The sequence below is a fragment of the Malus sylvestris genome, chromosome 10 (assembly GCF_916048215.2).
Source record: "Malus sylvestris chromosome 10, drMalSylv7.2, whole genome shotgun sequence".
NCBI classification, from domain to species: domain Eukaryota; kingdom Viridiplantae; phylum Streptophyta; class Magnoliopsida; order Rosales; family Rosaceae; genus Malus; species Malus sylvestris.
Window position 1 is genome coordinate 13,997,085 of NC_062269.1, and position 18,330 is coordinate 14,015,414.

The 18,330-nt window shown below is 34.6% G+C and overlaps 1 protein-coding gene and 1 long non-coding RNA gene across 2 annotated transcripts in view; both read left to right on the forward strand.

Annotated features, from left to right (window-relative positions):
- Positions 1-18,330, forward strand: part of LOC126584688 (uncharacterized) — a 51,797-nt gene that overhangs the window by 18,442 nt on the left and 15,025 nt on the right. The gene's annotated exons all lie outside the window — the stretch shown is intronic.
- Positions 4,053-5,459, forward strand: LOC126584685 (uncharacterized). Its single transcript, XM_050249018.1, has 2 exons — positions 4,053-4,180; positions 4,264-5,459. The coding sequence occupies exons 1-2, from the start codon at positions 4,171-4,173 to the stop codon at positions 5,403-5,405; spliced, it is 1,152 nt and encodes a 383-aa protein (XP_050104975.1). The 5' UTR covers positions 4,053-4,170; the 3' UTR covers positions 5,406-5,459.

The following is an 18,330-nucleotide window of genomic DNA, read 5'->3' on the forward strand; positions in this document are numbered from 1 at the left end:
TGGGTCTCGGTGCAGAGAGAAAGGAGAGGTGTATGTGGGTCTCGGTGCAGAGAGAAAGGAGAGGGATGAGCAAAAGGCCGTGGTGTGTGTGTAGGAGAAGGGAGAAGAGAGATCGAGAAATCTTTGTGTGTGTGTGTGTGTGGGAGAAGGGAGAAGAGAGATCGAGAGATCTCTGTGTGTGTGTGGGGGGGGAGAAGGGAGAAGAGAGATCGGAGAAGGGAGAAGAGAGATCGAGAAGGATCGAGAGAGAGAGAGACAGAGGTCGTGTCTGCATGTGTGATGTTTGTGTGCGTGCGTTGTGTGCGTGTGTGGTTGCGTGCGTTGTGTGTGTGTGTGGGTTCCTCCTGTCAGGAGGACACATGACTCACTCAGGATTCTCGACAACTTTTACAATTATTTTGACAATTTCAGACCACTTTTACAATTATAACTTGTATTCTTTTCAGACCATGGATGGTGGTTTCATTCAAAACCGTGTGCCGATATTCTTTCAAAAGGTGGAGTATCAGAGCCATTCAGAGCATTTTCGTTTCTTCTTCTTCCCTTACCCTTTTCAAAGCTGCCATTGTGATATTCTTTCAAGAGGTAGAGTATCAGAGCCATTCAGAGCATTTTCGTTTCTTCTTCTTCCCTTACCCCTTTCAAAGTCATTCCAGATCCATTCCAGAGCTTGAACACAAAGGGTTCCATATTTAAAGTAAGTTTACAAACTTATATTTATATTATTGTAATTTATACAACAACAAAAAAATTTGTGTGGACTCGTATGTTTAATTTTTTTAAGTAATTAATACTTGCATGTTAGTTTTTGTAAGTAATTAAGTAATGTTAACAATTACATGTTAATTTTTTTAAGTAATTAATACTTGCATGTTAGTTTTTGTAAGTAATTAAGTAATGTTAACAATTACATGTTAATTTTTTTAAGTAATTAAGTAATGTTGTATAATTATTCCCTAGGATAATTTTAATATGTTTAATGTTATTTATTATTTTATTTCCCTTACCATTTTCAAAGCCATTCCAGATCCATTCCAAAGCTTGACCACAAACGGTTCCATATTTAAGGTAAGTTTACAAACTTATATTTATATTATTGTAATTTATACAACAACAAATAAATTTGTGTGGACTCGTATGTTAATTTTTTTAAGTAATTAATACTTGCATGTTAATTTTTGTAAGTAATTAAGTAATGTTAACAATTACATGTTAATTTTTTTAAGTAATTAAGTAATGTTGTATAATTATTCCCTAGGATAATTTTAATATGTTTAATGTTATTTATTATGTTATTAATATTAGGTTTTATTATCAAATTGGATTATTATTCATTAATATTAGGTTTTTTGATTATCAAATTGGATTATTATTCATTAAATTAGATTATTATCAAATTGGATTATTATTCATTAAATTGGATTATTCATTAAATTGGCTTATTATCAAATTGGACTATTCATTAAATTGGATTATTATCAAATTGGATTATTATTCATTAAATTGGATTATTCATTAAATTGGCTTATTATCAAATTGGACTATTCATTAAATTAGATTATTATTAAATTGGATTATTATCAAATTGGATTATTATTCATCACTGTGTTTTATATTAGGATTATTTTTTTTATCAAATTGGATTATTATTCATTAATATTAGGTTTTTTTATTATCAAATTGGATTATTCATTAAATTGGATTATTATTAAATTGGATTATTATTAAATTGGATTATTATTAAATTGGATTATTATCAAATTGGATTATTATTCATCACTATGTTTTATATTAGGATTATTTTTTTATCAAATAGGATTATTATTCATTAATATTAGGTTTTTTTATTATCAAATTGGATTATTCATTAAATTGGATTATTCATTAAATTGGATTATTATTAAATTGGATTATTATCAAATTGGATTATTATTCATCACTATGTTTTATATTAGGATTGTTTTTTTATCAAATTGGATTATTATTCATTAATATTAGGTTTTATTATTCCATATTATTTTTTTAATTACTTAAATTTTTACAATCATTTTCTTTACTTCGTATTTAATTCTTCTGTAGAATAACTTTATTATTTAGGTTCTCTTATATAACCGTCATCACTACTATATTTTTTGGCCAAAAAATATTTGTCTAATTTTCATGAAAAATAAATGCAGGTACGTTTACGATGTCTAGTGGAGCTACTAAACGTGATCCAGCTTGGGAACATGGATACCTAATAGACGGAAACAAACATGGCACAATTTGCAAATATTGTGGTCGGGTAATGAAGAGTGGCGGAGTGACACGACTTAAGTACCATCTTAGTGGATTAGATCTAGCAAAAAATGTCCAACGATGCAATAATGTCCCCCCAGAAGTGAAGGCATTCATCAGCACATTATTAAAAATAAAAAACAGCAGAAGGAAAAGATAACACAGGGAATGGAAAATATTCGAGTTGGGCTACAGGGAGAAGTCTATGGCCAAGCGATTGATAGTGATGATGATGACGATGAGGACGAATGTGATGATGACATGGGACCTGAAGAACGACACAATTTGAAACAAGCATTACGTGCCTCCAAACAGTCAGCATGGGAAAGAGAACACCTTCATAAAATTCCTAATAGAGCACAAGGTTCCGGGACAAGTGGTGGTGCATAAATGAGACGGGGAGACAGTCTTAAAGAATCACAACCAATACCACCAATAGCCCCAAGTTTATATAAGTCATCCAAAGCACGTCAAAAGAGTGTTTGAAGTTATTTCACTGGAGGTAATGTGAATGAGGGAATGGGGCGTCTAATTAGCAAGTTCTTTATCTATGAAAATGTCCCTGCTGCGAAGGCATCATCACATCATTTCAAAAATATAGTAGTGGGATGTCAACAGGCCGGTGTTGGAGTACAACCTCCCACTCCCTATGAGATAAGAAACAAATATTTGGATATGGAGTATAAAGACATTGGCGAGTATGTTAACAAGTTGAGGTCAAAGTGGGAAACTAATGGTTGCACAATCATGTGTGACGGATGGACCGGCCCGACCAGATTGTCTATCATAAACTTCATGGTATACTCCAAGGGAAAGACAATTTTTTTGAAGTCTGTTGATGCTTCAAACCATATAAAGAACTACAAGTATATTTACAAATTATTGAGGGATGTAATCATGGAGGTGGGAGAACATAATGTTGTCCAAGTCGTGACCGACAACGGTTCTGCATTTGTCAAAGCTGGAAAAAAGTTAATGAAGCATCATAATGTGTTTTGGACATCATGTGCAGCACATTGTATTGATCTCATGTTTAAGGCAATGGGGAAGAGAGAGAATGTTGCTACTGTGGTCAAAAGAGCTAGAACGATCACAAATTATATTTACAATCACGGTTGGTTGTTGGCAAAGATGCGTGAATTTTGCAAAGGAGAAATTATTCGTCCAGCTACCACTCGATTCGCCACCAACTATATTGCATTAGACAGCTTACTCAAGAAGAAAGCAGGGTTGAAGCAACTATTCACTAGTGACGATTGGGCCAACCAAAATTTGAGCCGCTCAAATACAGGTCGTATGGTGGAAAGTATTGTGCTTGATCATACTTTTTGGACTCAATCAGAACATGTGTGCCAAGTGTTTGAACCTCTTTACAAAGTTTTACGGATCGTTGACACAGAAGTGTATCCTACTATGGGGGCAGTATATGAGTTGATGTGTGTAGTGAAGGATGAATTGGAAAGAAAACATGGTGCAAGGTGGGTCATAAAGATAATTGAAGACCGATGGTATAAAACATTATACCACGATTTGCATGCAGCAGGTATAAATTATGTCATAATTTGCAATTCATTTCTTTAGTTGCATAAGTATTATTTCTCTTATTAGAGTATGTGTTTCTTTGAACAGCATATTATTTGAATCCCCGATACCAATACAGACCCGATGTTGGAGATGATGGTAACCTTATACGTGCTGTACATAATGTATACTCTAAATTAGACCCTGCATCACCACCAGTTGGCCAATTTGGAAATGAGGTACACAATTACTTAAATTATAATAATTACTTTGTTGGATTAAACTAATACGATTTATTGAATTCAGGTAACATGGTTTAAAGATGCAAGAAGAACTTTTGGAGAACCAACATCAGTTGCTGCTCGAACAAATATGTCTCCTAGTGAGTATAAACATATTTCACTATAAGTTTATAATAGAATTTGTTGGAGTTATTAGGCTTATCAACATTGTTTTTCATTGTAGCTGAATGGTGGATCATGTATGGGACCGATGCACCAACTGTGAGAAAGTTAGCAATTAAAGTATTATCACAAACAGCTTCCTCATCTGCTTGTGAAAGAAATTGGAGCACATTTGCACTCATACACACAAAGCAAAGAAATAAGTTGGCTCATAGTAGCTTGAAAAAATTAGTTTATTGCTACTACAACATGAAGCTTCAAATTCGAGATAAGGAAGCAGAAATAGATCATGTCGACCGTGGTGACCCACTAGATGTGTTTGATATTGTTGGTGAAGATGATGATACAGAGGGTAACCAACTTTTTCAATGGATTAGACCTCTTCATTTAGATGATGATGAAGGCAACCCAGCTCCCAGAGTTGCTGAAGAAGCATGTAATGAAGGGATAAATGTAGAAAAAGTATTAGAGGAGGAGGTGGGATCTAGCAGCGCTGACTCTTTGGAAGAACTTTTGCGCCCAAGACCAAGAAACATTGGAATTCCACCTTCTTCCAATCCTACACAACCACAACATCGTGCTGATACTAATGATAGCTCTAGTACAAGATCAGGAGACTCACCTACCACCGGAGGTGGGAATGATGAAGGAGGTAGTGGAGCTGGAGGTAGTGGTGGTGGATATGGAAACTATTATGGACCACCTCCCGGATTTATGAGCCCCTTCACTGGTGAGGCAAACTTCACGCATGCAACACAGGATGATGACCATGGCAGTAGGCGGGCAGGACCAGGAATTGGTGCCATAGGGAAGGATTATATTCGCAGAGAAAGAGGCAAGGAGATTTTGTCAAGTCAAGAAGATGACTCGTTATCTAGAACTTCGGACTCTGTTGGAGTAGGAAGTAGTAACTATGGTAATACTCATAACCAACCATTTCCCTACCCTTCATATCCCATTCCTGTTGGGATGGAATCGAGCGACTCATGGAAACAATCCGAGACTCAATCTTCAAATGATTTTGCTTATGGACAAGGTCAACCAATCTCAAATCCATATGGGTGGCATGTTAACAATTACATGCAAAATTATTTTGGGGATTTATCATTTGATAACTACTCTTCACAATACACTCACTCTACACATAGAGATGATGAAGATAGTCAAAATTTTGAACCTCATAGGAACTCTATGTGGTACTAAGTCATTCATGTATCTTACCATGCAATGTATAAAGTGTAAAATATTGTACTAATTCATTATATATACATGATTATGGTGTGTTTATACTTCTTTCATTAATTACTACATATTTTCTACACTCACAATATTTGTCAGCTCGCTATATAATCAACTTGATAATGTTAAATCCATCATGCAATGTATTTCCTTCCAATTTTTTGTGATAAATTAATAGATAATTGACTAAATAAACATCCTGCAAAGTTTCAATAAAAATTTCCAAGTTTTTTTTACAATTTCCGTGGTTTCCATGTAATTTTTATCGATATCGATATTATCCCGATATTTCCATCGATATTTCCGTGTTTTCGGACTACCGATATTTCCGATATTACCGATATTTTCTTCCTTGCTTATAAGCCCATTCAAAGTTTCTCCTCCCATCAATGTGAGATTCATTTTCAACACGTAAGGACTATTTGTTTTAAGAGAGCAACTGAACTATACAATTATATTATCGTTGCGGTGTCTTAGTTTAATAATATACAACATCAATCATTGTGGTGTCTTATTTTAATAATATACAACATCATATAAAGAGAAATTACACATGTACTAATATTGATCGATATAGAATGTTATTGGGACAATGTACATGTGTGTCATAAACATCTTTGTGTAAATTTTATGTTTTACTCGGCTGCAAAAAGAGTATCTCACATACTACAACTAATTAACACATCTTTAATAAAATCAAGAGCTCCTCGTAAGTTGTAGCAACATAAATTGCAAACCGAACAAGCAAAGGTATTTGCAAATGATACTAGTAGGTGCAAAAGCTCTAATTTCGTAAAAAATACGAGCTACAGTGTGCCAAAATGTCATGTGTATTCAATCATATAAGATGACCCTAGAATTTTCAATGAATGTGAGCATACTAGTAGGTGATTGACATGGTTCATCTGTACAAATGAATCAGATTCATTAGACTATATTGTAGACTTTAGCAATGTCTCATGAACTTAAGGCCTTATCTTACTTTTTTTCCCTTAAATTGCTACATAATCTTTTAAGATGCATCAATTTAAGTGCCGCAGCTAACAAAGAAAATATGAGAAAATTTAACATATAAACGCAAATTGAAGAGTTATAAAAGATTAAGCCGTTGAAATCAAATTAAAAGTTTGAAGAGCAAATTGGAAGATCATTATTAACTTGGGAGACATTACCAAATTTATTCATTAACTTAATAAGAATGACATGAAAGATAACAGGTTTTGGGTCAATCTTTAACAAGTCGGGTTATTATCAGATCACTCATTAAGAACTTGTGAACAAGTGGGGTCGTTCTCCAATCACCCATTAAGAACCCGAATAAATCGTTTACCAGATTTATACATTAGACATGAAAATTTCAATACCCCTTAACCGAACACGAAATGACACGACTTGTTAATGAATCGAATCGTTATTAGATCACCTATTAAAAACTCATTAAGATAACGAGTTTGACATAATACATCATGTTAAAATAATGACTATGACATAAAAACGATACAAACACAATAAACACGATCTGTTTATCGGGTCTGTGTTGGCATTGAGTGTAAATTCACACCATCGATGCAACTGGCAATTGTACGACCTGATGCAGTGCTATAAAGTACAAATATGTCTTTATTGTAGACTCTAGTATTTGTCATTGATTTTGAACTTTGGACTTTCCAATAAAAAAACACGGTCGTCGGTATCATGACCTCTGGCATTGCAGTACACTCGGTCACAACATCTCCACTCTAATTGGTTCCAAACCCCAAAGGCTGGAGTGCGACCCCCACCAAATATCAACCTAGCTATTTGTGCATTGATGGTCTTAAACTTTAACTAACGGACGTTAAGTGCTAGATTATATATTCTAATTTTAAAAAATTATTTTCGCAACCCGGGTTTAATTTTCTGCACAAGCACTCTTGTTTGGTTTGTTCATTAATTCTCTTTTGATTATTTTTTTTTAATTTAAAGACTAGAAATAAAATGAGTCTACATTGGAGATAATGGATGTGGGAAAATAATTTCCTTTCATTAATTTTTTTCTGACTTGATTGCCTCAAAACGTGAGTGACTTCTATCAGTTACACCACTATCATAACTTCACACACTATAAATCAATGTTGTATGTAAATTTCCTTCCACATGACAATTACTATTATTTAGCTCGAAATGCTCCAATGACTTCATACTCATTTCACGATGACCCACTCACCTGACTCAACCTCACAAAAAAGTTCTGAATATAGATGGCAAATGAAGGATAGAAACGTCCCTTCCACCATTTTTGTTGTAATACCCTAAAAATTTAAACATATGAATATGTGGAGAAAAATCGAAAATAAATCGATTTATGATAATGAAAAATTGAATTGAGAACTTTTAAAGTTTGTTTCCAGAAATTATTATAATTTATGTCGTAAAATTTATCGATAAGTGAAAAAGACGAAAATGCCTTAGTTAGCTTAACGTAATTATACAAGGACGTATTTTATCCTCATATATTTTATCGGATTTCTTGATATAATTAAATAAAGAACGATCCTACGAGCGCGTAGGCGAAAACTGTTAGTAAAACGGAGTTATAACGAAGCAGTTATTAACGATTGAAGTTGAGGGCAAAATAGTCATTTTGCCATTAATTTGGAAGGCTCCAGAAAATCTGAAGCAATGGGAGTGCCACGTGTGTGGCTGTGATGAAGAGGGACGGAGAGAAAGGAGAAAGGGGGATTGGGAATTGACCAATCAGGAAGAGGGAAATGAGGGGATGGGAAAGAAGAAAGAAAGGGTTAACGGGTTGACCTGAATAACCCATCAGACCCGACCCGTTCCGCCACCTTCCTGATGATTTTTTGTCAATTTTCTAGCAATATAAACCTCACCACCACCCTCAAATCAATCAGCCTCTTCCCTTTTCCATTTCCACCCAAATTTTATTGGGTTTGAGCTTGAATTCGGGCAGAACGGAACCCGTGGGTTCCGAGAATGCCACGGTGGAAATTCGACAATCATGAAAGTAATGTCGACCACCGCCACCATCAAACCACTTCTCCTAAGGCCAAGAACATGTTGGAAATGTGCCCTAAAGCCAATCATATGATGATACTTTACGTATATTTCACATGTTAAACTAATCTAGTTTAATATAAAGGGCAAAGATTATTGTTTGAGCCGTCTCATATAAATGTTATATGCTTAAACGATAAAGTCCAAGGAATATGTGATTGGGAGAATGTAATCTAATGAAGTTAGATTCATGAGACCATTCTTTCGTAGACACATCCTAAATGTTCCTGATCATAGGATTGCCAATTGGGCATTGACAGTCCATCAAGATCGGTACGTGCTATGTCTTCTCTCAGGGAGAGTGACTAGTCTCGAGTCATTGGTGTGTGTGACATCAAGACAAGTACGTAGGTGCTCAATAGAGAATGAGTTCACTGAACGTGATCGACGAAGAGTTCTCATACTCATGTCACATGAGAACTCATGGTTGGGATAATGCAAAGTAGTCCTTTGACCTGAGGCATCATAGTTGTCTTGTGGTTAAGTCCTTGATCTTTGATTATGTCAAAGTCACTCCATCAGGAGGGTGTCCACGGCATCGTTGGGGTTAAGCCACTTAGCCATGGAGGCAAGTGAATGCGCAACAAGGGATCTCTAACCTTCAAACTGTTTGAGAGAGAATACTCTATGATATGATTTAGAATCTCTGGCCAGAGTATGAATGAGATTTAGAAAAGTCGTTCTAAATCACATTCAAGGAAATCATATAAGCACACGAATCACATTGGATAGTAGACATGAACATATAAACTATCAAACCAAACAATGTGGTCAAGAGTATTAGATTAGAGAAAGACCGTATTGCATTTGTAATCCCAAACTGAATAGGTTCTCTAACCTTTTCTGATTAGCTTGGGTAACCATGATATGCTGCTACGTGTCACTCATGGTTTGTGGAAGCCCTAAACGTGTGTAATCACTAAAGGGAGAATTGAAAGTAAGTTTCAATTCACAATTGATGTAAAATGGTTTTAATCGCCCACTGCCTCGCTAAAAGGAACCTAATGGATCACACACCATAAGAGGTGGAGATTGGAGATTAAACGGAGATGAGTAAGAATGATTAAATGGTTTAATCATTTATTTATGGCAAGGATTAATTAATATGTTAATTAATCAAACGAATAAGTTCGTTAAAAACCTCGGGATAGTTTTGGACCTTAAGGCCCAATGGGCTTTGAACGTCAAGCCCATTAACTTAAGTTGTATGACAATTTAATGAATAAAGATTCAAAAAGGCCCAAAAGCCCAAATCCCTTTAGGTGGCCGGCCATGAAGGAGAAAATTGGTTTTGGTTCTTTAGGTCACTTATTTGAAGAGACTATATAAAGGACTTTATAGCTAAAATTCATTAAGGCTTCTTTTTGGAGAAAATTGGTGAGAACATGTATCTCCTTTTCTCTCTAGGAGGAAGGTCACTTTGGAGGGTACATCTAGCAATCCTACTACTCCAAGGTCACTCATATCTTCTCCAATCTCTCCTTGGTGAAGAGACTTAGAGGTTCCCTATTTTGGGAACTTGGAGAAACCTATTCTTCCATCCAAATCCATAGATTTAAGATGCAAGGAATGAAGGCCCTCTCTTTGGGTGATTAGCCTTTGCTTATGCAAAGAGGAATCTTCAAAGGTATAAATTTTAACTCACTTTGTTTTGAGTTGATTAATGGTTCACCAATCTACTAGGCTTTGAATTTCTTGGTTAATGTTTTGTTTTTAAGTGCATGCTAGCATGATTCCGCCTTTAATTGTTAATTGCATGCTATATGATGTTGCTTAAATGAACATGTTTTCACAAAATCATCCTTCAAGTGGTATCAGAGCTTAGGTCTAGTAGTTGGTGAATCCTTTTGTGTTTTGTAGTTCATAGTTTGTGATTTAAAAGTTGTAATTGTTACAAGCTTTATTCTTGTTTCTTTGAATGTAAATTTTGTTGGAAAATTTGCCATCTCAAATGTTGTAGATGTAGTTCATAAGAGCATGAATATTGGAGCTAAAATTTGGTGCCATGACTTTGGGAAAATTCGGCCAAATACAAAGGGTGGATTTTTGGGTTCTTGTTTGATTTGTTAAAAGTGTTTTAAGGTGACTTTTGGAACCCCTATGTACCCTAGTTTGGTTAGATGTTATTTCCCTAAAGTTTAAATGGTTTTGGGATGTTTTTGGGTAAAAAAAGTTCATGGAAAAATTTTAGGTTTTTCATGAATGTTCTTCATTGTTCTTGACATTTTTGCCAAGGACAAAAAGTTTGGTGTTTTGATTCAAAGTTTTGATTAATTTCATAAAGTCTTTGTTTTGTGTTGATTGATGTGAAATATCTATCATCAAAACATTTATATTTTTTGAAAGGTGATAGAAATTGTGATGGGTGTGTAAGACTTACACACCTTACACACCTTACACACCACATGCATGGTTTTATGATTTACACCAACCAAAAACCACTTGCAAGGCTTTATGAAATTGTTGGAAAAATTTCCAAATTTTTGTGGACTTATCTCCACTCCCTTTCCCTCTCTAAAAACCGGCCCTCCCTCAATGGGAGTACTTTTGGGTCTTTTATGTAATTACATAAAGTTTTGATACTTTTGTGTATTTGCACTTTGGCCCAAAAGTTTACGTTTTTACGTTAAGGTCCAAAAATGCTAAAGGACAAATTGTTTTGATCCTTTAATGAAGTTTTTGCATTGATTAAATTTTGGGTTCTATTGTAATTACATGAAGTAGTGGACTTTTGTGTCTTTACAAAGTGACCCCAAAAGTTTTGCAATATAGCCCAAAAGTTGAGGTTAATTGCTTTATGGCCCAAAAGTTGTGGTTATTGCATATTGGCCCAAATTAGGTAGAGAACAAAATTGTTTTGTCTCTTTAAATGAGAATTGGATTTTCATTTTGTTTAGCTCCATTTAAATCAATTTTATGGATACAAAAACCAAATGAAAATGTTGCATTCAATTTAATTAGTTAAAGTGTTAATTAATTAAAGGGTGATTATGAACCTAAGCCTAATATAATTGAGCTATGTGATAGGCCGTTTCAAATTTGTTTGAACCATGGGAATGTGTAGATTAATTTTGGTTGTAATTTGATTTGATCAAATGTTGTAAAAGGGCATAAGCTCTTCTTTACTTTAAAGTAATTTGTTTTATGCAAATGTTGTAATGAGTATAAGCTCACCTTTACTTTGAAGTACTTCTTTCTTGCTTTATTTGATATGCATGAAAATGAAGTAGTTGGGTCCAACGCCCCTAAGACAACACGCCTTAATGTGATTAAACGCGTAACTAAAATCAATCACCATCCCTAGACCGAGATTCAACACAAGGCTCGTGTTGAATCTAAACAAAGGTTCATAATCATCCTAAGGCCCTAAGGCAACTATATAGTCTATAAAATGAATGCAAAGGTTATGTTAGTAGTATCATATACTCTTGCTTTAAAAACCGTTTTATAAGCATAGTGGGAGTATTATATACAACTAAAACAATCATATGGACCAATAGTTGTAATAGGACCAAAATAGTTTTAATAGAGATTAAAATATATGTTTATATGTGATGAGACCTAAAACCCTCAACCAAACCATTATTAAGTTGATAAGCGTGAGAGTGCTTTGAACACTCTTTCGTGGCCTTCCACCATGGTAGGCTCCGATCGTTTGTGACTCGTACACCGGCTTCACCCTATAATGGGGGAGTACAAAGTGCGTGCTTACACTCAGGAGGAGTTCTATATACATACATGATGAAGTGAGGTAGGCAACGAGTTTAGCCAACATGATATAATTCTGAGGCTATGCTTGAACCCCTACACGAACTAGGCATGGTGGGAATGACTTAACTAAGTACAATGACGCCAACATGATATAATTCTGAGGCATCATTTTCTAGAGGCCAAATAAGATGGGTACTTGCATTAGTTGCAAATGAGTAAGCGTACTCTCTCATTATTATTAACGCTAGCCAACATGATATAATTCTGAGGTGGGCTTGGTAATAGTGAGCCTCCCATACCCTACTAGGAGTTTCATCCAAAACTCTCGAATTCCAATGAGGGATATGGAATTTGCCAAAAATAGTGGGTGGTGCTATTTGATTTAAAGACCCGAATCAAATGGCTTAAAATCAATCAATTAATATACGTTATGTATTTGTTTACCAATATATTTGCAAACGCTATCCAAAACTTGACAAAGAAAAGCCGAATGCTTTAGTTTCCGGACTTGGTAACACAATCCCAAAGATTGTCTTAAATGGATTGTATATGTACCTAAGTAGTCTCATCCTCAAAATCGTTCTATTGGTAATGTATCATTGAAAGAACATGTTAGATAAGTCTATCATGAAGAAGACAACACAAACAACCAATGCTTAATCCTTTGTTAAATGAACAAAGGAACTTACGAAGATTAGCATAATGACAAGGACACTTTTAGTGTTATTAGTTCTTCACTTACAAATCGTTGTATGAAGAAATAATAGTTGCTTTGAACAACCCTTAGTCAATGCAAACACTAGTGCTTGTTTCTTTGTTAAATGAACAAAGAACTTGAGAAGAAAGCACAAAGGCATGGACACTTTATGTGCCATGATTCTTCACTTACAAATTGTTGTATGAAGAAATGAGAGTTGCCTTGTACAACTCTTGAAGGTTTGTAATTATGTTTAGAACATAATGGTTGGTTGACAAAAATAGTCCATTAACATGAACTTATAATGATTTTGAATCATTAAGTGTTAAAGTGATAAACCACTTAATGAGACGGAAACTAGGCAAGGACTTCACCTTTGTGTCCCTATCCTTATGGTTCACTAAGTTTATTGTAAACTATATAGTGAACAATAACCACATGCTCTCCAAAATGTTTGATGTGTATAACACAATTGAAATAAGTTTCAAGAGAGATAGTGGGAGTTTAGGGACCATGACTATTGTAGTCAAAGGAGAAGTCAAATGAAGAAAGCGAAATAACTCCAAGGGAACAATCTTTCTTTATGAAAGGATGGACATTGGAAGGGGTATTTGCAAGAAATGTCTTGCAAGTGTCAAGAACACACCTTTCGAAGGTGTTGTAAAATGTTCTTGAATAGTTCAAAACAGTTGGTTCTTCTACTTGAATGTTTGATTCCGTATTAGTAACTATGTTTTACAATCGTTGTAAAAGTGTGGCTAATAAGAAGTAGAAGATTAATGAGAGAAGAGAAAGTACTTCACATTCGAAACGTGAATCAAATGTAGATCTCTGCGAAAGCAGATGGTACTTACTTTCTCATATGAACTACCAAAGAAATTGGAAAAACATAGATTGTCTTTATATTCCAATTTTAAGGAACTAAATTCCGTCACTGTGTGAAATGGATAAATGTTTTGTTTGACAAAACATTGTTCTTTATTAATCAATGATTGGATTATGGTAATCTAATTGATTATCTCTATATTAGAGATGATATGGTAGTGTTAACTGTTTAGAATACAACGATGCTTAAAACCCAAAAGGTTGCAAGGTAGTGACTAATCCCAACTAAAGTTGTGATACCTCTAAAAACATAAATTACGAGTTGGTCATAGATGGACGCTTTGGATCGTTAGATCCGGATCCAATACCTTCTTGTTAAAATTGTATAGAGGCGAAATGTTCGAATCTTTATTCTTTTGGAAAGAAGAAAGAATCACAAAGTTGTTGAGGTTAATTCACTTAGATGTTAGTGGCACTTGTCCACAAACATAATACTACTCATGTTATATGACATTCACCGAAGATCACTCTCGGTTGGACTATAGTTTATTTTGAATAAACACAAGTCCGAATACTTTGCAAAATGTTTCAAAGAATTCAAGTAATGTAAGTTGATGAGTAAGACGTCTAAAGTATTTACCTCCTTAGATTTGATCCAAGATAAGGTAACACTTTAGAACAGTTTCCTCGAAAGATATCAAGGAAATAAGCATCATAAGATAATGTATTTCTCCATTAGGAGAAGAACGAACTCGAATAAGATTTAGTTCGTTAGATGTTATCTATTACCCATATATAGGATATATACTTCTAAAAACAATATGATTGTCAATTAGAAGATCTTCCAAATTTTTCATGACTCCATAAGATGTAGTTGGAAAGAAAGACAAATCTTAAGCATGTTAAGATTTGGGGTTGTGTGCTAATAAGCAATATTTGTTAGATAACAATCTTGTGGGATATCCTTAAATTAACTTTTGGATATCGCTTCTATAAACCAACTAACAAATGTTGTTTTGTTGGGTAGTTCATTGTAATCTTACAATGTGATTTGCCTAAAAGCAAATGAACTAGAGATAGAACTCAAAGAATGGGTTCTTTGAGAGACAAGAAAGTAATCAACAAATATAACAACCTAGTTCCTATACCTCAAGCTCCAAGGTAGTCGATAAGGATTTATAAACCGTCTCAGTTGAATGGTTTTGAACTTTATGACTATGTCATAGAGTTACACCTCTTAATTTGAAAGAAATAAGAATGAAAATCCTTATGACTACATTGAGTGTGTATATGATATATACTCAAGAAAATGGTAAAGTACCATTTGACCCGAAATAATGAAACCCTCATAAGCTAATTGGTAGCTTAAGGTGACTACAATCAAAGAGAATGGTTGACTTTGAAGAAACCATATTTGAGATAGTCTTGGTTTCAATTAATTCGAAGATAGATAGCTACAACTAAATGGTGATTCAATGTTTGGACATAATATGGGTTTCCGAAACCATTATTAAGATAGTCTTAATAATATATGTCTAAAACTATGAATCACAAAACATATAAGTTGTAAAGATCCATCCATCATGAATCTTAGCAAGCTAGTGGGAGCTATAAGCGTCTTATGAGAGAAAGGTCAAATCGTTTGATTTCTCATAAAGATGTAAATAAATCTTTTGTTTAGTAGGTTTACAAAAGATTAGTGGGAGTTAATCATATTCCTAAATTTATATATATATATATATATATAAATATATATGTGATATATATGAATATATATATGATATATTAATTTTGGAAATGAAAAGAATATTTCTTCGTTAAAGTTATGACTTTAAGCATTCTATAACGATAGAATGTATATGGGAGACATAGTCTATATACATGGGATGGAAATCTATATTGATAGATTTCAAGATATAATTTGATTATATCAATCCATAATAATAGACAAAAGTTGCTAGGAAGTTTCTCATATGATGATAAACTTCAATTAGAAGGACGACTCTAGTGTGACTAGCAAGTTGCCCTTCTCAAAGGGAACGTCCCCCTTTGACTCCCAAAGAAATAATGCGTAAATAGAATCCTTTATGCATACACACAAAGGTGATTTATGTATTTCATATTGTATGAAAAACATTGATATGAGTTGTACCTAGAACGGTACAAGACGATATCAGTGCAAGCCCAGGATCAGAACCATGGCAACTGTCAAGTGAGTCCTTAAGTATTTAAGAAATACTAAAGGATAAATTCCTCAAAGATCGAGGAAGAATTAGAGTAACGTAAAGGAAGCGTAAATGTATTAGATTATGAATCTAATCCATCATTGGATGTTTCTTCATTATGAATGAAGAGATAAACGGATATCTCTTTATTATGACTAAAGAGATATTTGGATGGAAACATTAAAGTAATGACTTTAGTGTGTTCCATTATGAATGCAAAATATATTGCCATAAAGAAGCTTACAACAATGTTGTTTGGATGGGAAAGTTCATTTATGAACTCTCTATTCGGTTCCAACCAGAAAGTGTATCTAGTGTATCGACACTATGACACTAATGGGGCGATAGCTCAAGCCAGGGAATCAAGGTCTCATTAAGGTCCGAACTCATATGAGAGACTGAACCACATGATTGAGAATCATGTATAATGGTGACGTCGTTATTCTCAAGGTTGCTTCTATGGATAACATATAGATATCCATTGCCTAGGCCTACTATTCAGCCATTTATGAAATGACTACAAAAGAGGTATCATCACCGATGACTAAGCTGATTGGCTCTAGTGCAAGTGGGAGATTGTTGGAAATATGCCCTAAAGCCAATCATATGATGATACTTTACGTATATTTCACATGTTAAACTAATCTAGTTTAATATAAAGGGCAAAGATTATTGTTTGAGCCGTCTCATATAAATGTTATATGCTTAAACGATAAAGTCCAAGGAATATGTGATTGGGAGAATGTAATCTAATGAAGTTAGATTCATGAGACCATTCTTTCGTAGACACATCCTAAATGTTCCTGATCATAGGATTGCCAATTGGGCATTGACAGTCCATTAAGATCGGTACGTGCTATGTCTTCTCTCAGGGAGAGTGACTAGTCTCGAGTCATTGGTGTGTGTGACATCAAGACAAGTACGTAGGTGCTCAATAGAGAATGAGTTCACTGAACGTGATCGACGAAGAGTTCTCATACTCATGTCACATGAGAACTCATGGTTGGGATAATGCAAAGTAGTCCTTTGACCTGAGGCATCATAGTTGTCTTGTGGTTAAGTCCTTGATCTTTGATTATGTCAAAGTCACTCCATCAGGAGGGTGTCCACGGCATCGTTGGGGTTAAGCCACTTAGCCATGGAGGCAAGTGAATGCGCAACAAGGGATCTCTAACCTTCAAACTGTTTGAGAGAGAATACTCTATGATATGATTTAGAATCTCTGGCCAGAGTATGAATGAGATTTAGAAAAGTCGTTCTAAATCACATTCAAGGAAATCATATAAGCACACGAATCACATTGGATAGTAGACATGAACATATAAACTATCAAACCAAACAATGTGGTCAAGAGTATTAGATTAGAGAAAGACCGTATTGCATTTGTAATCCCAAACTGAATAGGTTCTCTAACCTTTTCTGATTAGCTTGGGTAACCATGATATGCTGCTACGTGTCACTCATGGTTTGTGGAAGCCCTAAACGTGTGTAATCACTAAAGGGAGAATTGAAAGTAAGTTTCAATTCACAATCGATGTAAAATGGTTTTAATCGCCCACTGCCTCGCTAAAAGGAACCTAATGGATCACACACCATAAGAGGTGGAGATTGGAGATTAAACGGAGATGAGTAAGAATGATTAAATGGTTTAATCATTTATTTATGGCAAGGATTAATTAATATGTTAATTAATCAAACGAATAAGTTCGTTAAAAACCTCGGGATAGTTTTGGACCTTAAGGCCCAATGGGCTTTGAACGTCAAGCCCATTAACTTAAGTTGTATGACAATTTAATGAATAAAGATTCAAAAAGGCCCAAAAGCCCAAATCCCTTTAGGTGGCCGGCCATGAAGGAGAAAATTGGTTTTGGTTCTTTAGGTCACTTATTTGAAGAGACTATATAAAGGACTTTATAGCTAAAATTCATTAAGGCTTCTTTTTGGAGAAAATTGGTGAGAACATGTATCTCCTTTTCTCTCTAGGAGGAAGGTCACTTTGGAGGGTACATCTAGCAATCCTACTACTCCAAGGTCACTCATATCTTCTCCAATCTCTCCTTGGTGAAGAGACTTAGAGGTTCCCTATTTTGGGAACTTGGAGAAACCTATTCTTCCATCCAAATCCATAGATTTAAGATGCAAGGAATGAAGGCCCTCTCTTTGGGTGATTAGCCTTTGCTTATGCAAAGAGGAATCTTCAAAGGTATAAATTTTAACTCACTTTGTTTTGAGTTGATTAATGGTTTACCAATCTACTAGGCTTTGAATTTCTTGGTTAATGTTTTGTTTTTAAGTGCATGCTAGCATGATTCCGCCTTTAATTGTTAATTGCATGCTATATGATGTTGCTTAAATGAACATGTTTTCACAAAAT